At 47.1% G+C, this 22422-nt stretch overlaps 1 protein-coding gene across 7 annotated transcripts in view; it reads right to left on the bottom strand.

Moving 5' to 3' along the window:
- Positions 1 to 22422, bottom strand: part of BMAL1 (basic helix-loop-helix ARNT like 1) — a 108195-nt gene that overhangs the window by 17470 nt on the left and 68303 nt on the right. For 2 of the 7 annotated variants that reach the window (XM_066250995.1, XM_066250997.1), the window contains exons 3-13: positions 21483 to 21611; positions 17012 to 17135; positions 16047 to 16193; positions 15513 to 15533; positions 13776 to 13814; positions 13425 to 13466; positions 11663 to 11820; positions 9827 to 9906; positions 3664 to 3756; positions 2523 to 2640; positions 3 to 152 (exon numbers count right to left, since the gene is read on the bottom strand). In XM_066250995.1, the coding sequence (XP_066107092.1) occupies positions 3 to 152; positions 2523 to 2640; positions 3664 to 3756; positions 9827 to 9906; positions 11663 to 11820; positions 13425 to 13466; positions 13776 to 13814; positions 15513 to 15533; positions 16047 to 16186 (841 nt within the window). In that variant the 5' untranslated portion in view covers positions 16187 to 16193; positions 17012 to 17135; positions 21483 to 21611. Of the gene's footprint in view, positions 1 to 2; positions 153 to 2522; positions 2641 to 3663; positions 3757 to 9826; positions 9907 to 11662; positions 11821 to 13424; positions 13467 to 13775; positions 13815 to 15512; positions 15534 to 16046; positions 16194 to 17011; positions 17136 to 21482; positions 21612 to 22422 lie in introns of those variants that run through there. The other 5 variants (XM_066250998.1, XM_066250999.1, XM_066251000.1 and 2 more) reach the window with 4 other exon arrangements.

The raw sequence follows: 22422 nt of genomic DNA, 5'->3' as shown, positions 1-22422 counted from the left end.
ACCTTTTTTCTTTGAGCAGGTAGAGGGGAAATCCTTGTCTTCAACCTTTACTGAAGGCCTGTTACACTTCATCCTACAGAAGAAAGAACGTCGTGCTCCAGAACATAACCGAGATGGCCCAGGGGTTATATCTGTTTTAACTGGAAGTCCAGCTGCAAATCAATACACAAAACGTGATAAACTGAGAGTGGTGTTGTCTGTCAGGAGGGGCAGTGCGACCTTGAAGAAAGCCTTTTCTCTCCTGCCTCCCTGTTTTATTACGACATGAGAATACCACTTCTCCTCTGGCTAGGCCTAACAGAGTCAACATGGACAGGTGTTTTTGGAAATATCTGCAGGTCATGCAGATGCAGCCACTGGGTGGATGAACTGGGTGCTCTGGGGAATAAACAGAAATACAGCACAGGGTTCCTGTCCGGCAGGAACTCACGGCTGAGCAGGGGAAATGGAAGTTCACCATGAAAAAATCAAAGGTCACACAAAGTGATGTGTGATCAGTGGCAAATGCACGGCAGCGACAATCTGCACTTCCGGGGGTGGGGTGGGTGCTGGGAGCTGAAGGATGGGCAGGATTTGGATTCTGAAATGGAAAGCACAAAGCAGAACACCCTTCTATTCTGGACCCAGATTCCTGGACCCCAATTTAGGTCTGTGCTGTCCAATTCAGTGGCCGCTGGTTACATGCGGCTGTTGAGCCCCTGAAATGTAGTTATTCAGACTGGCATGCGCTCTGTGAATCCACACAGGGTTTCAAAGACTTAGTATTAAAAAAAACGTAAAGGATCTCACTTTGGATTTATTGGGTTAAATAAAATATGGTATTAAAGTTTAGTTTTACATTTATTTTTACTATTTTTAGCTAAAAACTTTTAGAATGCAAACATGGCTCGTATTTATGGCTTGCCTCATGCTTCCATCGGACTGTGCTGTGTCAAACCAACCGAACCAGAGTCTGTGAAGGAGGAGAGTAACTGAGGTCCTGAGAGAGACGCCGGCTGCCTGTCACAGCAGGGGTGGCGCTGCAGCTCACGTCTGAGTCTGACGTGTGCCCCACAGCCCACCCTGGGAGCAACTGGCAGGCCTCACCCCCTGCAGCCTGCCTCCCACACTGTGCCCACTGCTCTTCCCCGAGCCTGGCCCACCTGGCCCGAGCCCTTCACTGTGTCCCCACGGATGAAAAGGTCTTCATACTCCAGTCCCCCACCCCCTGCACGTTGTCCCAGCAGCATCGAGCACGCTGCACGGTGGCTGCCACACCTCTGCCCCACCCTGATTGTATTCTCGGCTTCCTTCCTCTCTCCTTCACCTGACAAACACTAACTCATCTTTTCAAACCTGCCTCAGTTGTCACCTGCTCAGTGATGCCTGTTCCCTTGCCCACACGAGGATTAATCATCCATCTCCATCACTGTTTCTATGGCTGCACCTACTATGCCAGGAGCTGTCTGTCTCCTTGCCTCCATGACTGAATGGTAAGAGACTGAAAGGGAGGGGCCAAACACCATTCATCTTTTTCTCCTCAGGTCACTGAAATGTTGCAAGAGCCAGAATATGAAGGCCAACAGGTACCTGGAACTACACTGTGCTTTTCGGAAGAGGAGGAGTGCTTTACTTTAAGGGCGATTCCCCTTGTGGTATTTGCCTCCAGGAATTAGAATGGGGAGCTTGGAAGCAAGAAACTAGCTGGGCCATGACTGCACTGGGCCAGGGTGAACACCAACACTGATACTGTGCTTAGATGTGTGGGGAACTGCCCCATGTGCTCTATGTATTTCAGCATGTTTAATCCTCACAATAACCCAATGAAATAGCTACAATTTTGCACATAGGAAGCTCAGGCAACAGAGAGGTTAAGTAATTTGTTCAAGGTCACACAGCTGGTCAAAGGTGGAGCCAGGATGTGAGCCCAGCAATTTGACTCCAGAGCACACAATGCTAGCTGCCGTGGTGCACAGCCTCCTGGAGGACTCAAGGAGAGACTTCACAGGCCCTCGCAAGGGAGCCCAGGAAAGGACTTTGGAGCAGGAAGCTGGGAGAGGAGGAAGAGTGGTCCCACCGCTGCAAGAAGGGAGCCAGGAAGGGGAGCCAACCTCACGAGGCACCACTCACTCAAAGAAATGGCACAGCTATATTTCACGTTTCTTCATTTTGTGAGCTGCATGTGTGCAACTCAGATAATACAGAGATGATTTTTTTTGGGGGGGTGAACAAATTACACTGGTGTGAGCCCTTTCAACGGAGAAGCATACAACTGGGAATTTCCTGACTCTAGGAAAAAAATTACTCAAAATCAGAAAGAATCAAGTCAAAGTAGCTGGTTTTCCTCTCCATGAATATGGACAATGAGTATTTTCTTCTTTACATAAAATAAACCAACACAAAGGAAATGCGTAATTCCAGTGATGCGGGTAAAGAGCAGAGAGGAAGACCCAGGGGCCGAGCGCAGGGTGCACGCTCTGCGACCTCTCTTGCCGCCCCGTCTGAGTGGTTGCCAAGGAAGTGGCAGCCTTCTCTGTACTCACTTTTTGCGTCTATGAGTCGCTCCCGGGGTGCTGTGTCAGAGGAGGACAGCTGCTCCTTGACTTTGGCAATGTCTTTAGGATGCAGGTAATCAAACAAACTCTGACCAATGAGATCATTCTGTGGGGATGAAACATCAAAAACGGTAAGTCAACAGCATGTGGAATATAAATTATCTAAGGGCTTTGCCTTTATTTTGTATTTCTAAGCATGGCAATTTCTCACATTTCCTATGTGAGCATGTACACATGCGATCACTGCCTCGATGTGGACACAATGAATGAGGCACTGGGAGTCTGGTTCTGATAACACATGAGGGAAAGTGATAGAAACAGTTCTTGCCCCCTGAAGCTGTTCTTGAGCAAGCTGGGTCACACCATATGCTTCCACAGCCTATTCTGTGAGCCGAGATAGTAAAAACTTCCTCCATAACTTTCTGTGAGACTAAAACAAACATTTAGAAAGTATTAAATTTACACTAATTCTAATTTATACTAATGTTATTTTGACTCTTTAATTCTCCTGCCTTAACAAGCGTTCACGCAAACGCCAGCGTGCACTGAGTGAAGGGCTGAACAAGTGAGAGAACTAGGACTCTAGGGACATAACAGGCGAAAAGCTGGGCTCTAGAAGCTTTTATACATGTTTATCTTATTTGCTCCTACAAACATTCAGAGAAGGTATGGCTTATTGCAATCAGTTTTTAGAGGAAGGTGAGGTTCAACAGAGCGAGTAAGTGACACATCATTGCAAACAGCATGATGTCGGGCGGAGTCCCGACATCCCTGTCCTCCGGGACTGCCTTCTCTGCCCACCTTTCTCCCTTGCCCCTCGCCCTGCACCCCTCCCCCATAGTTGTGGGGTATTTATTTTGCAGCAATAAGAGAGCCATAAAGCTGCTGCTGAGATGTAAAACACACCTTTCACATGGCGGAAACAGGGAACATACATACATTAAAAGATTTTTCTTAGTTTAAATTCATTTCTCTATTAACAAGTAAAGGATTTTCTGGAGGGAGGATTGGGTCAGGGGACAATATAAGCATTTCACATGTGACTTGTGTACTGTCATTCTTCTGAAAAGTGGGGTGACCTCGTTGGCGGCTGTGCGTCCGCCCACCACCACAGGAGCATGAGCAATACCTGGCTGTAGTTGAGGATCTTGAAGACAGACTCTGAGACAAAGAGTATCTTCCCTCGGTCACATCCTACGACAAATAAAAATCCATCTGCTGCCTAATCAGGAGAAATGGATAATCAATTTATCACACTTCAAGAAACATGGTTGTAATCACTCTGACAGCAAATAAGGATTTGTGTTCTAAGTTTCCAAAGCACAGGATTGCTCCCATGGACAGTTCCACAGGTATCCTGAGAACAGGATGCTTAAAACAAATGTCTTAGGAGAAAAATAAGATTCTCACCAAGGGACAACTGTATCTGTACCTGTATCTATGTTTGTATCTCTATCTGTATCTCTCTCTCTATCTGCCTATCTAATATATTCATCTAATTATAAGGGAAAATCCAATTATGTAAATTCTATCTCAAAGTAGAATTCAGTTTAAGAATTTTCCTTTGATTGCATTAAGGCCCAGAGAAGTTATGTCTTATTGCCCTAATTAAAACGACTCTGTGTAGAATCACAGAACCTAAGACTGGAAGAAGCCTTTAAGCTCAGACCCCTCCCCAGTATCTTGGCTGCCTCCTCTCCTTGGCCTGAGCACCTGTTTTCAGAGAGCACTCACACAGGGTTTTCTATTTTGTTGTAGGCTGATCATCTCCTAGGGCTGGATTACTGTTGTTGTTTGAACCCCCACTTCTGCCCAAAAGTGATTCTAATGTACACAGGGTTGAAAGCTACTGCTCTAAAAATTTATCCTTTGAGCCCTGGCCAGTTGGGTTAGTGGTAGAACGTCGGCCCAGTGTGCAGACATCCTGGGTTCAATCCCCACTCAGGGCACACAGGAGAAGCGACCATCTGCTTCTCTTCCCCTCCTTCTTCTCATTCTCTCTCTCTTCCTCTCTCACAGTCAGTGGCTCAGTTGGTCCAAGCTCTGGCTCCAGACAGGGGTTGCCAGGTGGATCCTGGTTGGGGCATATGTGGGAGCCTCTCTATCCCCCCTCCTCACTTAAAAAGATAAATTATCCTTTGACCCAGGGCTGGGCTGTTTGTTCCTAAGTGAGATAAGAAAAGCAAAGCAAAAACTTCCCTTTGGATTCTTCTTAATTCCTCTTAGCTTTAAATACAAGTAAAAATCTAAAGTACCAATAAAGACAGGTATGGAGACAGGACCATCTTTGTTAGACTGAGTGGATTACTACCACAGCGGTAATATCTGAGAGCCGAGACTATTTCATCTGTGTGTGCATGGTTCCTAGCCACAGCTTTTCAGAGGGACAACCACCCCCTCCTGCTGAGGTGTGCCTAGTGATCAGGCTCTATCCCAGTCTGCCATGTGCTTGCTCTTTACTCAGCACCCACAGTTCCAATACACAGCGGCTCAACATCTTGCTTCATCCTCTAGCGCTCAGTCTATTCTTAGGAAAAAATAGAGAAACTCCATTCCCTTTTCCACAAAAGAGCCTTCAGGATATAGTTTAGTTAGAAAAAACTAGGAAATGAAAATCATGTGCCAGAAGGTTAAAGAATGGCACATGCACTAATGCCGAGTAACAGAAGTGAATGAGAAAGGGAACAGGGTCACCACTGCAGTGAGAGGCTGCTGGGCCACCCAGCTGGGAGGGCACGAGGAACGATCTTCTCCCAAGTGAGGCCCCTAAGCGAGTCTGGGGCAGGCATGACAGTGAGGGGAAGTGATGCTCCAAGCACCATCTGCTAGAAGCTCATTCTGCAAAAATAAGGTATTAATAACTTCCTCATTTGCCTTGCAGACAATCTTCTATCCAGCAAGAGAAGTATTCTGAGGTTTTTCACTGATGAAGTGATGAAGCAAAACAGGTGGCTGGGAAGAAGGTGACTGCGACATCCTGACATCTGGCCGAAACTGATGACCTGAGCAAAGTGGATTTGCACACACCCAGGGTGTCCGATGGCCAGTGAATAGAGGCAGTGGAGGGGAGGCTCAGAACAGTCGGACCCTGCCTCACGGGGCAGGTGAGCACCACCAACAGGGAGTGGGCACCATGGGCACAACTGGAGAGCAGGGCTGTGAGGACCCTGCGGGCCCAGGGGGACACAGGGGCGCTGGGGCTGCGCTCTCTCGGGGAGGCACCAACGGGGAGTGGGCACCACGGGCACAACTGGAGAGCGGGGCTGTGAGGACCCTGCGGGCCCAGGGGGACACAGGAGCGCTGGGGCTGCGCTCTCTCGGGGAGGCACCAACGGGGAGTGGGCACCATGGGCACAACTGGAGAGCGGGGCTGTGAGGACCCTGCAGGCCCAGGGGGACACAGGGGCACTCGGGCTGGCGCTCTCTCGGGGAGGCACCAACGGGGAGTGGGCACCTTGGGCACAACTGGAGAGCGGGGCTGTGAGGACCCTGCGGGCCCAGGGGGACACAGGAGCGCTGGGGCTGCGCTCTCTCGGGGAGGCACCAACGGGGAGTGGGCACCTTGGGCACAACTGGAGAGCGGGGCTGTGAGGACCCTGCGGGCCCAGGGGGACACAGGAGCGCCGGGGCTGGTGCTCTCTCTGGGAGGCACCAAAGGGGAGTGGGCACCTTGGGCACAACTGGAGAGCGGGGCTGTGAGGACCCTGCGGGCCCAGGGGGACACAGGAGCGCTGGGGCTGCGCTCTCTCGGGGAGGCACCAACGGGGAGTGGGCACCTTGGGCACAACTGGAGAGCGGGGCTGTGAGGACCCTGCGGGCCCAGGGGGACACAGGAGCGCCGGGGCTGGTGCTCTCTCTGGGAGGCACCAAAGGGGAGTGGGCACCTTGGGCACAACTGGAGAGCGGGGCTGTGAGGACCCTGCGGGCCCAGGGGGACACAGGAGCGCTGGGGCTGGTGCTCTCTCGGGGAGGCACCAACGGGGAGTGGGCACCTTGGGCACAACTGGAGAGCGGGGCTGTGAGGACCCTGCGGGCCCAGGGGGACACAGGAGCGCTGGGGCTGCGCTCTCTCGGGGAGGCACCAACGGGGAGTGGGCACCACGGGCACAACTGGAGAGCGGGGCTGTGAGGACCCTGCGGGCCCAGGGGGACACAGGAGCGCTGGGGCTGTGCTCTCTTGGGGAGGCACCAACGGGGAGTGGGCACCTTGGGCACAACTGGAGAGCGGGGCTGTGAGGACCCTGCGGGCCCAGGGGGACACAGGAGCGCTGGGGCTGGTGCTCTCTTGGGGAGGCACCGTCAATGGGTAAGAAGGAGCTTTGGGAGGCTCTGCCCACTTTTCAAACAATGGGGAAGTAGCGTGTGTAGACATTATAAACTGAGCAGGTAGACTGTTTCCTGACACCATTCATCAAAGATACTCTGAAAGCACTTAGTAAAGCAAGCAATTAGTCAGACGTGCATTGATAAGGAAAGGGAGCAGTCCAGTTCCTGCTGCCAGACTGGTCAACTCCAATCTGAGTGGCCTTTGCCTTCTGTTGAGGCGAGTTTCAGGGAACTGGGTACCTAGAATTGGCAAGAGATTGGAGAGTACTCACAGCCACTGATGTGTGCCACAGAAGAAAGAAAAGTTTCTTCAGGGAAGACAGATCATCTCTGGGGTTGTATGGAACAGAGAGCAGTAGAGGCAAGCCCAAGATGAAGTGTTTAGCTTGCATTGCACTAAAATCCTCATCCTATACCCTGATAAGTGTGGCCATCTGATAGGAAATTATTTAGAAAAGCAGCAAGAAGGAAATTACTAAGCATTTGTCACTATAGAAGGAGATATATCTATACAGCTACAGCTATATGTATACCTACATATATATATATATATAAAATTATATATACAATTATTTTTTTTAAAAGTCATCAAATTACTGGTATGGCAATCGAGACCAGCTACATAATTTGTAAGGCTCTGTACAAAATGAAAATGCAGGGACTCTTGTACAAAAATTATGATTTTCAAGATGGTGACAGCAGAGCATTAAAACCAAGCACTGGGCCCTGTGTGACTATAGGTCACATGCCCTGGTAGTTTCTCTAGAGATGCAGCAGGCATAGTTTATATCTGCAACTTCAGCAAATACCCTCTGGGAACACGGACATCTGTTTGGCAAGGGTGGAGAAGTGAGGGCAGAGCCGGGTCTGAGTAACTGCGCCCTAAGAGTAGCAACCAGCAGGTCATCACTACCTTGCGCAGGGGACTGCGCCCCACCTAACACGGTCATCAGTGAGAGGCTGACCCTAGAACAGTGTCATGCACATATAGTCAGTACTCAGAACTCTTTGTTGTGTTAGTGAATGAATGAAAACAAGACACAGAAGCATGCCTATCAGATCTGCAAGTCACATGAAGCCTCAAAGGATCACTGATGACAAGCTGGAATGTGGGATCAACCAATAAATATATTTTGACAGAGATAGAAGAAGTTCAAAAAAATGAACTGCATCTATACCGGGTAGAAAAGACCTGGCCTAAGAGTAATTCATGTACAAGAGAGGTGGGCAGTGGCAGTAGCACAGCTGCCCACACGGTGGCGCTAGATGGCTCCTACGGCAAGGGAGGTACCAAGCAGCCCCATTCCACCCCAGACCGACCAGACCGCAGCTGAAGGTCTGCTGTGGGCTGTGACAGCCACTTCTGGCGGGACACCTAGCAAACAGACAGGCTCTGGAAAGTGTGTGGCAGAAGCTGCTGGGGGCCAAGGCCTAGCCCCCCACCCTGTCTGTCTCTCCTGTGGAGGCGGGGAAATCGACGCCCTCACTCTGCGACCTGCCCTGCTGCTAGGGGTCACCAGGTGGATCTTCTCAGTAAGCTGAAGTCCCCGACTGGGCTTCCAGGAAATGTATCCTTTCCTGACAAAAAAGGACCGCTGGCCTGGTGCACCCCCCACCCCGTCCCTTTTTCCTGCCTGGTCTGGCTACTCAGCGCCGGCACGGCCATTCTGCCACACCGAGCAGGCAGCAGCCCTGCTAGCCCAGTGGCTGTGTGAGGGACAAGGAGCCTGGCCCCTGCTGAGCTCACCGGACCCCCGCACCCACCCTCACGGCCGACCCCGGGACCAGCTGGACCTGAGGAACGAAACCCTATCTGGTGCAACTTCCCTGACTGTTTGCTGTGCTGAACTTCACGTCCCGTGACTGCTCTGAACCTGCCGATGGCACGGTGCTGGTCGGGTACTGGAAGTATTGTCAAGTCTGGTTGTCTAACCACTATCTGAACACCTGAAACTAATAAAAAATAATATTTCATGTAACCTTTAATTTAAAAATAATTTTAAAAACCCTATTTATTGTTTGTCAGATCTCCCATTCCTTGCAGTTGAAAGCTTTCCAATTAATACTGCACGTCAGGTAGGGACAGAGAGGGTGCTGGAGGAAGCAGGCGGGCTCAGCGGCAGAGGGGCCGAGCTGAGCCAAGGATGGGTGGTGACGATACCAGGTCCACCGGGAGGACTCTCCACCTTGGGCCTCTGCAGACGTCTGTTCAAAGAAGGGTGCCAAGACTCTGCAGGAGCCTTAGCAAGCCATCGACCCTGGTGTGGGGGCCAGGGGTGCGGTATGGGTATCTTTCCTTTTATGGTTTTCTATTTTTCTTCTTACAATTTGCAAGAGGACTTGTTTCTAAACTCCATTTCTTTCCCTTTAGTTGCATCTCCTCTGCTGGGAACATGCGGACGTCCTGTGCGGACCTAACCCCACAGGGAGGCCAGGGTCCCGCGGGCCATCTCTGCGGCCCCTCAGCAGAGCCCACCGAGGGGAACAGGGGCGACAGTCAGCAGGTGAAAGCATCACCTCCTCCACCTATTGCCCTTGCTGGATCATGAAGTCTTTGGAAGTTCTGTTAAATCAAAGGGATGTTGGTATAAAGATTTCAGTGGATGTTTCCATGCTCGTGGGTAAATGAGAATCAGAGAAATTCTCAATTGTTTGCAGTTTCAGTCCCTTTCTAAAACCTTCACATAGGAACAGGCTTCCTAACAACCTCCTATTTTTAACAGAATCCTGCCTCTCCTGATTTAAAATCACAGTAGCATACACTTTCGATTTCTGCCTCAGCAAGGGTGGAGGAGAAGGAGGAAGGCCTCGGGAGGGGATGTGCCATCTGTCCGGACACTAGGGTAGAGAGGACGTGGGCCTAGGAAAAGCTGTGTCCAGATGTCAAATTCCCGCATGCTGGGACTTAACTCTCAAATTTGCAAAAATAAATGTTGTGTAAAACAACCCCACAATTTGCAACATACCCTGAGAATGAGGTGTTTCAATTCATCATCTGACAGAAAAGTAGGTTTGTAGTTCGCTTCTGTGTATGGATTGGTGGCACCTTAGGGGGGAAAGAAAAAAGAGTTGGCATATTTTATACCCAATGTCTCATTCTGCTTCCTTCCTCAAGCCTTCCTGCCTCGTCCCTACCACCTGGGATTTAAATTGTACCTTCCTTCTTCCTTAACTGGGACAGCGTAAGATCTGGTTTTGAGCAGAATCCTGTAATGCCAGAGGATTCCATTGAAAAGAGCACACTGTTGCCCACAGAGACTTAACAAGTTTGCTTTTGTCACAATGAGGAGAACCAAGGAAGTTACAAATCTGCCCCTGAGAGAGAGGGCAGCTCCAGAAGCTCAATGGAAGAGGCGCTGGGAGGGATCTCTCCTCCCGGGACGTACATTAAATGGGTTGTCTAGCCGTCCCTCAAATCACCACTCTAGATGTTCCTGGGAAATCATCCAGTCTGCCAGACCCTGAGTAAATACATTGTAGAAGGCACTTAGTGTGAGTTCCCCTTCATCGGTGGTGAGTTAAATGAGGTTGGCAATCCAGAGAAATGCATTGCTTCAGTAAATGCAACTCAGGCTCCTGGGACTGAAATGGAACAAGACTTAGGTTTAAAAGGCTGTCAATCTGGCATCTTTCAGAGGAACAATAACTTAACAGAGAAAAATGCCAGCAGTAAATGACTTGGAATCTGCAGAATGGTTAGTAGAAGAGTAAAGAAATAAAAAACAGGTCCATGACAATTCAAAGCACCACAGGGAAGGAGGTAAACAGAAAGTCTGTGACTTTCGCATCAGCTCACAAGGCAGAGATTATTGATCCACATCCCTGCTTTTGATGACAGCTCGAGATTTGCCACTCTTCCTTCCAATTTAATGGAAACTGGCTTATAGTAATTTAGTCTCTACCATCTTAGCTAATATGAATTTTTAAATGCCATTCTCCAAACACAGGATATAATTATATTTTTGAATCATGACCAAAAGTCAGACCAAACCAGCTACTTTTTATTTCTGGTGGCTTTGTGGAAATAAAAAGATGCAATTCTTTCCCCACACAGCTCAGAGATCTGACTGAGTGCCCACTTTCCAATTTCCTCAAATAGTCCAAGATGAGCTGTGGAAAATTCCAGGAACAGCATTCACGAAAATGCCTGATATGTTTCAGACTTTCCCTGTGGTTTGGATAAGTCGCCTCCACATTTCTGCCTTGGAGTTCTCAACCTCACCCCTCTCAGAAAAGAAGGAAAATACTGCCTCCCTCATAAAGGGTCTAGCCAGTTTGGGAAAATTCCAGGGAGATGAATATGTCAGTGTTCATTCCTGACAATAAAAATGCAAGAACCATCAACCAGTGACTCACTCTTCAAAGAAAGCATGATGTTTTCCTCTTTTATACTAAAACTGACTTTTCTAGTCATTAAAGTGCACCTCCATTTTTTATGTTTATCACTGTATGGGCGGGGTCCAGGCACGCGGAGCTGAAAGACGGGGCACCAGCAGCGTCCTCTCTGATTGACTGTAGTCTGACCGCGCGCCACACACACACACACACACACACACACACACACACACACACAGCCTCTACCCTCTGGGGATGCAGGGCTGCAAGAGTGCGTCTTGACACTCACAAATGATCAGTAATCACTTCATTTGGTATCGTGTCTATTGCTGAAAATTACCGGCAGACTACTCAAGGCTACACATTTGCAAGTCATATACATTTGCCTTAGGGACTCAGGAACTTTCTAGGCAAGGGTGGTACATTTGTGGGCAAGGGCATAAAAGACAATAAAACTTGGGTCTCACCTCGTAATGTTTTCATGTGCTGAACCGCCATCCTCAGCACAGTGAGTTTATCTAATTTCCTGGACATCGCGTTGCATGTTGGTACCAAGGAAGCCAATTCATCAATAAAACTGTTCATTTTATCCCGACGCCTCTTTTCAATTTGACTGTGAGCTTCCCTGAATGACAATATGAAAAGTGAATTCTAGAAAATAAAGCCCAGCGTCAAGGAAACCATGACAAATATAAGTTGTAAATGTTTTCAATCTTCATGTGACAAGGCAAATTTAGAATCTGCAGACTGCTTCAAACCAGACTTTCCTACTAAAGCCACTAAAAATGTGGCCTCACCATCAGGTCAGTATCATTTTTTTTTATGCTCACCTCATCCTTAGAATTAAGGAGAAATATTACAAAACTGTATTTTTAGAGTGAACTGTATTATTGTTAATCTCTCATTTCCTCTCGGCCTCTGTAAAGTTGGGCTTTAAGATGGGGACAGGCCTGAACTGTGGTGGCACAGTGGATAAAGCATCGACCTGGAAATGCTGAGGTCCCGGTTCGAAACCCTGGGCTTGCCTGGTCAAGGCACATATGGGAGTTGATGCTTCCAGCTCCTCCCCCCTTCTCTCTCTCTCTGTCTCTCTCTCCTCTCTCTCCCTCTCTGTCTCTCTCTCCTCTCTAAAAATGAATAAATAAAATTTAAAAAAAAAAAAGACTAAGCTTTAAAAAAAAAAAGATGGGGACAGAAGAAAAAAGGAGGGAGGTGGAGGTTTTAAAGAGCAAAACGTCCAGAACAGCCATCAGCAAGGGTCCCGGGTCCCCTGAGAGTCATCTGAGGCTTGTGAGGAGCCTGCTGTGTGTCCTCCCAGAGACTCACAACTGAGTCGCCACGTGACTAACACGCTGCTACCTTGGCTCAAATATGACCCCACATAGATACAGCGGATGCAACATCCATCCCCAGGAACTTCTTCAAAGAATGTCACACTCCTCCCGCCCAGGAGCTGCTGCCCACTGAGACAGCGTGATGGTTCACTGGCACTCACTCTCCCTGACTGGTCTGCACCTGCCATTTGTGACTGTCCCCCTCTCGAGGTGCATCCACGATGAAAACATAGCTTGCTGTCGCTGCCATAGTAATAGAACCGTGAGCGCTCCCGTCAAGGTGGGTCTGCGAGAGAAAAGCTACAAGTCTCAGGTCAGCCGAATTCTATGGCCCTTAGTTCTGCATCATGGTACAGTCTCAGAGCAGGAGAGCTGAGGAACCACGTGCGAAGGGGTCAGCAAGTGTGGCTGGAGGCAGGAAGGGCTAAGTTAGAGAATCTACTCAAGGGATCTTCGCCTTCAGTTATAATTTTGAGAGCAATAAGGGTGAAACCTGGCTGAAGGGTGAATAAAGGTGAAGGTGTAACTTTCAGAGGCGAGGTGAGCCCAGGAACTGAATCACTGAGCCAGGCCTCCCTGGGAGGCCCTCGCATCAGGAAGCAGTAACAGGCCAAAGACTGCGGGGAAGCCTTAGCCTTGATTTATTTTCTGCTCCCTGCAAAGCCCTCTTCAGGGTAAACACGCTAGGGGAGCGGAGTGGGGGCCAGCGCAGCCTGGAGAGACGAGGAGCCGAGGCCGCAGCGAGCCCCAGGACGCCGCCCCCTTCTTTATTCATCACAGACGGGACAGCGTGGAAAGGACTGAGACGGACCAGGTGCACAGCCTCCTAGGCAGCACGCTGGGAAACCAGAGCCAGCACAGTTTACACACGGAATGAACGGGAGCCCCTGCTTACCTGGCATTTTTGATCCTTCCTTGGTGCTCTGTGTATTCTAACCTGGAAAAAAGAAAAAAGCAAAGATAAAAACACTATCCCCTGGAGATGATAATTAATGGCAAAGTCACACATCTCTGTTTTCTTTTTCATTAAACTAATTTCTCTGTAATCTCTGTCATCTCTCTACACCTACAATGTTGGCTGTTAGCCACACTGGGGGCTGAGATGATCTTGAGCCCATAGGGTCACCACCTCCTTGCTTATCCCCCATCCGGGACAAGGCTGGGACCTGCACCGAGTACTGTAATGTGAATCATGCGGGAAATGGCTATAAGGATGCCCAAGTTCAATTGACTAGGTTCACGGTACCTTCCATGAGGGTCGTCTTTGTCCGTGTCCATACTTTCCCTGAAAAAAACAAAAGAGAACGTGACTATCGAAGACATACAAAATACCTTCTAATCATAATCCAGAAAGAAGGCTCTCATTTATCCAGAAACCAAACATAGAAAGCTCAACTAACATAGTATTGATTACGGATATATAGTAGTCAAACAAATAAAGACAACTTGAAATTACTATAAAATTCATGCTGGTTTTCCAGATTATCAAACAAGATTTATATATAGCCTCAACAGAGTTTCCATGTTAACATATTTTACCGTATTTCGGTTGTGTGGAAATTGGGACTACACAGCACTTATGGAAACTCTTAGTTAACCAGAGTATCTGAATCACTGTAATATCCCATCCCCCCCCCCCCATCGTTCTGGATAAATGGGGTCTATTCATTTGCAAAACATATCAAGCACCAAATATCTGTGCATACATATATATTGGATTCTGTGGGGGACTGGAAAGAGGGGGAATCAAAGGACCAACAAAGAAGTACTGAGCAGAGCCTGAGGCAGCTCCTCAAAGGCCCGGCCACCCTGAGTTCTGGCTCTCAGCTACGGGGGAAGCCTGAGGAGCTGGGAGAGAGGGGAGGATTGGGGCGGAGGGCCAGGGAACCCTGTTTGGCTGCAGACCGTCCTAGACTCACAGCATGAATCTGCCTGCCTTCAACAGACTCCAGAAATTCAGTTTCATGGCGTCTTGTGTTTCAGTAGAAAACAGATTGAAATTTCAGAGGAAGGAGTTCCGTTCCCCCTGGGGTCAGCTCACAGCCTTCATCAGCTCTGGAATTGATCAGGTGGGCACTGACTACCACCTGGGTCTCTCCCCTTTCTCCTTTATCCCACAAGAAAGAAGGAATTATATCTTTCAAATAATGTAATCTCCAGGGCAAACCCAACTTTCTCAGGATGCTGAATCACATCACGGCCATTCTAGAGTAGTGGTTCCCAATCAGCGCCCTGGGTTTCCTCACAGGCAGGGAATTTCTCCAGCTAGTCTGAACGTCCAGAGGAAATCTTACAGGCCACACAGGAACATGAAAACTTCCTCCTCTTTCGTGTAGACTTCTGTCTGCTTACAGAGGCCAGAGGATCAGCTTGGGCAAAGAGAAGCCCTGCCTCCATTTCTGACATTAGCACATCAAAACTATAGGGAAAGGGATTACGTTTGCTTAATTATAGTGTCTCAATGAATTAGAAAAGATTTGCAAACTGGGGTCCCTGAAGGAAACCTGAAGGTCACGGGTGATGACAAGGTTGGAAGCCACAGACAGCAGAGGTCTTAGAACATGTCAATAGTCCACAGGAAACATCTCCTAGTCTCTCTGTTAACAAGTTATGAAATGACACCCTTCTGGTCCTCACACTCCGTCTCCATCCCCTGGGTGTTTGCTCTGACTCATCTGGGATAATTTACATGCTAATAATAGCATCTCCTAGTGGGCATCTGACCTATTTATTGCCACTGTGCCCCCCAATTCAACCTGTGAACTTCAGCAGAAAGGACACCTGCTGTGGGTGGGGGACACCTCCTTGGACATTTTCCCTCATTAAACAAAAGCAAAGCTCTTAAATAGACCTTTGGGTAAGATTCCACACAGATGCCTCAACAGAAAAAAATGTGCCTTTGACTGTTCTCCATACCCTGCCTTATTCCCTAGGTGTTGTACAGATAGAGAAGAATTGACTATAAGTGTGAAAGTTTACTTACTCAAAAGAAAAGCCATCAAGTCTAAAAAGAAACAAAAATACTATTTAATATAACAGGTAATACTAATTTCAATAATGTTTAAGGACAATTTCAATGTCCCTATGCTATTTTCAGGATGACAGCTACTTTCTTATTCCGCAAATATTAATTAAGCGGCTTCCTCAGGGAGAGGCCTTGAGGCAAAGCTCTCTGAAACCACTGAGGTTACATCCGTGGACATAGTCATCTTGCTCAAAGGAGCAAAGGACGATAAAGGAAGGGGTACAGGCAGAACTTGGCTTTCAGGCTCTTCTTTGTCCCTCGATAGGGACAGTGTAGGACCTCAGCAGTGCTGGAGGCTCCCCTGCGTGCTTCCAGGGGGAAGATAAGGAGAAAGCCAACTGTGTAGCCATCTGGAGCTGCATCTCTCATTCCCATCCCTTTCCACAAAGGGGATCCCTTCTTCCGGGAGAACCGGTAGCTGGTCCCTGGATGGTCCACGCCCACGAACTGACACCAAGCTCAGCCGGAGGAGGGCGGGCCTAGCGGCCTTACTGGTAGTCGGTGGAGCTGCCTTTCCGTTTGCGGGTACAATCCAGGCCGCTGGTGCCAAGGGGGCTGGAGAGGAGGTCAGTGGCGCCCGGGGACATGAAGTCACTGATTGTGGAAGAAATGTCCATTCTCTGGTCTGCCATTGGAGATCTGGAAAGGGTACAAGGAGGCACAGAGTCGTGTTTATTTCTATGGGTTCATCTAAAGTGGCAGAGGGCAGGGTGGCACTGGGGGGGTGGGTGCTTATTTACAGCACACATCTCTCACCCAGCCACCGGAATGGGGACTTGACAGGAAGGGAAGCGCATCCTACTTACTTTAGGAGTTAGGATAGTAATTTAGGCTGCACTTTCGTTTTTCTGCTGAGCCGCCCAGAGAAGCTAGGCTAGGGAGTGGAGGAACTAAACCAGGGCCCAGGGCTCTGCCCGTTATAGCCCAATGCTTCTCCCACGAGGGGGCACCTGACCCAGATGTTCTCTGACAGTCCGAACTTCATTTTCTTCCAACCAGTAACTTGAATCAATGCACTAAACATGATTTACTTGTTATGTCTGTATTTTTGTTACAGCTTTTACAGAAGTCATAAGAAAGCAGAAAATATACTTTCTCAGATTACACAGGGTGGGGCAAAAGTAGCTTTACAGTTGTTCATATGGAAAATAATACAATAATTAATAATACCAGAATAAACTGAGTTTCTCGGCCTTACAACTGTAAACCTACTTTTGCCCGCCCTGTATAGGTCTGAAGGTCTGACTCTGGAGCAAGGAAAATCTGGCCCCTCTCACAGGCAGCCCAGGCAAAGGCTGTCCTATATGCCCCAACTGTCCTTTCATACCCAGCATCCCCTGCAAGGAACACCTTGCATAATGAAATGAAGACATAATAAATAAATTTGCAAAACATTTTGAGAATTTATACTTTTAAAGCACAAGGTGAGTTGGCCCCAAAAAGAGGCTGACAAGTACCTTACGAGGAACTCCAGCTCCAACCCAAGCTGGAGAGGGCCAAGTGCTGCCCGCAGTCGGGGCTCCAAGCGCCACAGGTGTGGCTGGGCGATCACTCCTTCTCTCGGAGCCCACGTTTCCTCATCTGCAAAGCAACAGAGAAGCGTGAGCTCCTGTTTCCGCTGTTACTGTTATGCTCACAGATTAGTGAACCAGGCCCCCTGCGTGGGTGTGTGCCACCTTTTCCCTTCACAGTCATCGCTGCAGTGACCGTCTTGGTGCACGTGTCTCTGTGCATTTACGCTATCGCCTCTGAGTATCAAAATCCAAAAGCAGGACTGACAGAGCACGGGACATGCACTGTATGTTTCAGTTCGATCCGAAACCCTGAGCCTCAGAGAAGCTCCAGCCATTTATACCCTCGGCCAGAGCTCCTATCAGTCTGAAGGTAGAAACAAAACCTCATTTTGTTTTCACTTGTATGTTTAAGTTACTACAGATGGTGTTCTATGCTACAGGCATTACTGGTTTCCTGTGTGCCTACTCATGCCCCGTTTTTCTACTAAGTTGTCTTCAGGGTCGATGGGCCTCCTAACTCACGTTCACCTGGGCACCTGAGCCTGGTGGGACAAAAACGTACAATGAACTGACCGCCCTCAAGCTCAGTCCACCACCTCCCACCTCAGAGGCCCAGTGCTGCCCAGCAACCCCCAACTCCCTGCTCCATCCCTTCTCCCACTCTGTGCTTGAGGACGTCACACTATCTCTTTTTTCCTCAAACCCCCAGCATCTCCCAGATGTTTCCTCTCAGCTGATAACTTTGCTTTCTACTTCACTCACAAAAGGGCCATCAACCTGCCTAGATGCTGCTGGTTAGGACCCACACACCCAGTATGTGCTGACTTCATTTTCTCTCATGACTCAAGACCTTCACTGCAGAAGTCTCTCCCTGCCCCCAATCCTGTATCATCCACTTTCCATCCAGCCAACTGCTGCTCGCGAGCCACATGCGGCTCTTTGGCCCCTTGAGTGTGGCTCTTTCACAAAGGGTACTCCACCCTAATTGTTAATAATAATGTACCTACCTATATAGTTTAAGTTTAAAAAAGTAGGCTCTCAAAAGAAATTTCAATCGTTGCACTGTTGATATTTGGCTCTGTTGACTAATGAGTTTGCTGACCACTGCCCTAGACCATTCTCATGAGGATAAAAACACGTTGCAACAGCTCCGATACTGTAGGGAAAAATCACTGAACTCCACTTCCCTCTAGTTGCTGCCCCATTTCTGTTTCCAACTCCCCTCCTTTCCCCCTCCATAAACCCACTCCAATCAGGCTCTTGTCCCCATCATTCCAATAAGACAGCCTCTACTGTCACAAGTGACCTTCTCACTGCTAAATCCAATGGCTGCTTTTCCATTCACTTGCTCCCTATCTGGCCCAACAGCAACACCTGATAGATCTGACTTCTCCTCCCTCACTGTCTCTGGGTCTCAGTGATGCCATTTTCTCTCAGGTTTCCTTCTCTGTCAGAGGCCACACCCTTTTGGTCTCTTCAGCTGGCTCTTCCTCATTCACCTCACCTCTAAATGAGGGTCCCATGGATGTCCTTGGGCCTCCTCTGTGTCTCCAATCATTTCCTAGGAGATCTGTCTAGTTTCATTGCTTCAAATACTATCTAAGCCAGTGGTTCTCGAAGTGTGCACCAGGATGCACTGGCACACCCTAGAAGATTTCCAGGTGCACCCTATGGTATTCCAGAGAAATACGTGCCCGTTGGGGAACAAAAAACCAACATGTTTTTGGAGTTTAGATTTTGGGGGGACAGAGGTGTGGGGAATTGGCTGTAAGCTGACAGTTTGCCCAACCCCTCACGTCACTTGCCTGATTAGGCTGCAAAAGGCTGTTAACTGTGGTGCTGGATTGTTTACACTACCCCCTATGTTCCCAGGAAAGACTGGTGGCAAGTTTCTTCTATTCTTTGTTTGGTGTAAAGTTAAGATTTGCTAATGGCCTCACTTTGCCCTATAAATAAAGCAAGATGCGGTTTTTGGGCGCACTTTGTTCTTGCCAGCAGTATTTACAGGGTCCTCCCAACCCCCTATTTTCTTATTTCCGCATATTTTCTTAATTCCGCACCGTTCCCACTCGGGACCTGGAATTACTAGCTGCGCTGGTTTGCAGCATGTGTCTAGATATAAAAATAAATATAGTTACTCTATTATACCATTTCATTACAAAAATACCGCTTTTTGTTAACATATCATAATTATTTTTATTATTAACACATCATTATATTATTTTTAGATAAATACACCCAAATAAAATGGATGAATTTCTCAAAAAGAAGTGTGATATTGAAGAATCCAATTCTGGAAGTGAGCAAAAGTTAAGTGTAAACAAAATAGGACTTGAAGGATGATGGCAGAATTTAATTTATAGCATTTTCCATCACTTAACACTGAACAATATGATTGCATTAGAAACCCACTTATTGCTTCAACTGATTTTGGTTTAACATTAACAGAATAAGAACTGGCAGCTATATCCACTGATCATGGATTGATGATTAAACATAAAGAATTGTCTCTTGAAACCTTTTCGATTTCTATAAAAGAAGAATATGTGGCAATATCTTAAAAAGCTTTGAACATTTTACTATAATTTTCAACATCCTATTTATGTGAATTAGGATTTTCTATCCTCAACACAATTAAGAGTAAAAAGAGAGGAATTCTTCAATGTATTGACGAGGAAATGAGAGTTTGCCTTTCAAATAGATGCCCAAACATTGAAGAAATTGCTAGAACACAGGCTCATGTTTCTCATAAACATAAGAATGAAAAAACTTAACACATTCGTGCCGGGACCTGACTGATTTACTAAATCTTACTAAGAATGTATCTATATATATAAAAAGATAACTTTTGTCGTTTTTTAATTTTGTAACCTCTCTTTTTTACGAATTCTAAAAAGCATAACTCAAAAAAATGTAACAAAAATGTTTTTTAATGTCAGAATAAATTTAATTTTGTCATATTTATTTCACTTAATTACCATAAAAGCATGCTTGGACTTTATATTTTTTCCTTTAATATTTCTCAGAAATTTGTATATAATGCACCTAGAATTATTTGTAGGATTTTAAATGTGCCTCGACTTCAAAAAGTTTGAGAACCACTGATCTAAGCTATGACAGCTCCCACATTTACATCTCCATCCCAGACCTCTCCTGGGATTCATATTAATGAAAAAATATTAAATAATACCTAACAAAAACAATAAAACTGTTATTTAAGATATTTCCATATTGCTTCTTGATTGGCGTCCACCCTTGCAATTTTTTTCACCTATGGACGAATGATATTACTACGGGTACTTAGAATATACTGTTGCTCAGATGAACACTAAAAAAAGAGTAAGGAATGTAAATTTGTGATTTCCACCTTGAGTGGCTGCCCAGGTGCCCACCTTAGAGAGAAGCCTGATTACAAGTGCCATTTTAACAACTGGCTCACTGAACTCAACAAAATATTAGGTGGTCTGCCGAACTGGTGTGAACCAGCTGAATCCCACCACTGCATATAATACAACCTCCTGCCAATCTTCCCTAGCTACCCCACCCTGCTGAATTTTTTTCCATAACCCTTATCAATATTTGACCTATAGGAATCTACTTCTTTTTTTATTTCCTCTCCATTACACTATAATCATGAGAAGAGCAGGGATTTTGTTTGGTTTACTGCCAGTACCCTTAGTACCTGGAACACTTCCTAGCAGACAAAAAATAAATGAATAAATTTGTACATTAAAAATATATTCTTTGTTCATCATAAATGTTGTAATACTTTCCCTCCTTTTGGACTTTTAACTTTACTTATGGTATTTGCATGTGATAATAATAGTGACATTAAAAACAAAAACAAAAACCTTTCTCATTCTAAAATCGTATGAATATTCTCTTTACTAATATTTCTATCATTTTACTTTATTTAGCACTTTAGTCCATTTGGAAATGATTTTTGGTCCACTACTTAAGAAATTCTCAACCTATTTCCCTTCAGTGGATAAACAACTGTCCCAACACCATTTACTAGACCACACATCCTGTTACCAATCATTTCAAACGCCATCCTTATTGATTCATTCTGATTTATTCTTCGAGAAGCATTTTATAATCCTTTAAACACAAGAAAGGCCTTCCTGGGTAGCTGCCACTGCTGTTACATTATTACTGACATTAAGGGAAGTTGGCCAGAAATGAGTGCAGAGCCCTACCCTCAGAGTCATGGCGGCCCTTTGGGCTGCATCGCACATACGAACGAGTGCCACCTCCAGCGCACTCTCTCTCTGACCAGCTAGACAACTGCCTGAGGTGGAATAGTCCAAGTTTCAGGGCTGGAAGCAACCACCCTTCCTGAAAGAACTACCATGGAAGCTGCCAATGAGTCAGTCAGCAAGGGGGGAAGGTAGGGAATATGATGACTAATTACCTGAAGTTACAGTTCTTAAACCTCAGATCCACCCCAGCAGGAGGAAGGAGCCACTGGACTTATTGGTCACCTCAAAGTGATTTTCATGTTTTGCAGATTCCTTTCAGACAGTCAGCTTCTTCTCAAACCCTGTAGTGGAGCACAGGAAAAGAAAACCCAGGCAGTTCACTTTGGGGCAAGTAAGTTATAAAATCTCACATTAGCACAGGGAGATGAGGGAGGTAGCTCCTGGCTCCCAATTACAGGGTGTAACAACGGCTCACAGTCCCATCCTTCAGATCCTGTCAAACTACAAACGCATGAAGGGAACAGGGCCTATTTATTTCATAGGAGATATTTTTCTGTGAAAAACATGCCTTTTAAATTACTAAACATGGAGGCCCTGGTCAGTTGGCTCAGCGGTAGAGCGTCAGCCCGGCATGTGGAAGTCCTGGGTTTGATTCCTGGCCAGGGCACACAGGAGAAGCACCCATCTGCTTCTCCACCCCTCCCCCTCTCCTTCCTCTCTGTCTCTCTCTTCCTCTCCCACAGCCAAGGCTCCATTGGAGCAAAGTTGGCCCAGGCACTGAGGATGGCTCTGTGGCCTCTGGCTCAGGCACTAGAATGGCTCCAGTCACACTGGAGCAACAGCCCAGATGAGCAGGACATCGCCCCTAGTGGGCATTCCAGGTGGATCCTGGTCGGGCGCATGCAGGAGTCTGTCTGTCTGCCTCCCTGCTTCTCATTTCAGAAAAATACCACAACAAAAAATAAATAAATAAATTACTAAACATGAATTTTGGACATGGCCTTAAGAGAAGAAAGATAATTATATTTCTCATTTCTCATAGTGGGTCATTATATTTCTCATTTCTCATAGGGGATCAAGTATTAATAGTGCACGCTTATTAAGTGTGTTCATTGCATTGAGCCCTCTTCTTATTGCATTATGTAGATTAAC

This window comes from Saccopteryx bilineata, chromosome 1 (genome assembly GCF_036850765.1).
Source record: "Saccopteryx bilineata isolate mSacBil1 chromosome 1, mSacBil1_pri_phased_curated, whole genome shotgun sequence".
NCBI classification, from domain to species: Eukaryota; Metazoa; Chordata; class Mammalia; order Chiroptera; family Emballonuridae; genus Saccopteryx; species Saccopteryx bilineata.
Note: the sequence above shows the minus strand (reverse complement) of the source record. Positions and strands in the feature narration are given on the sequence as shown.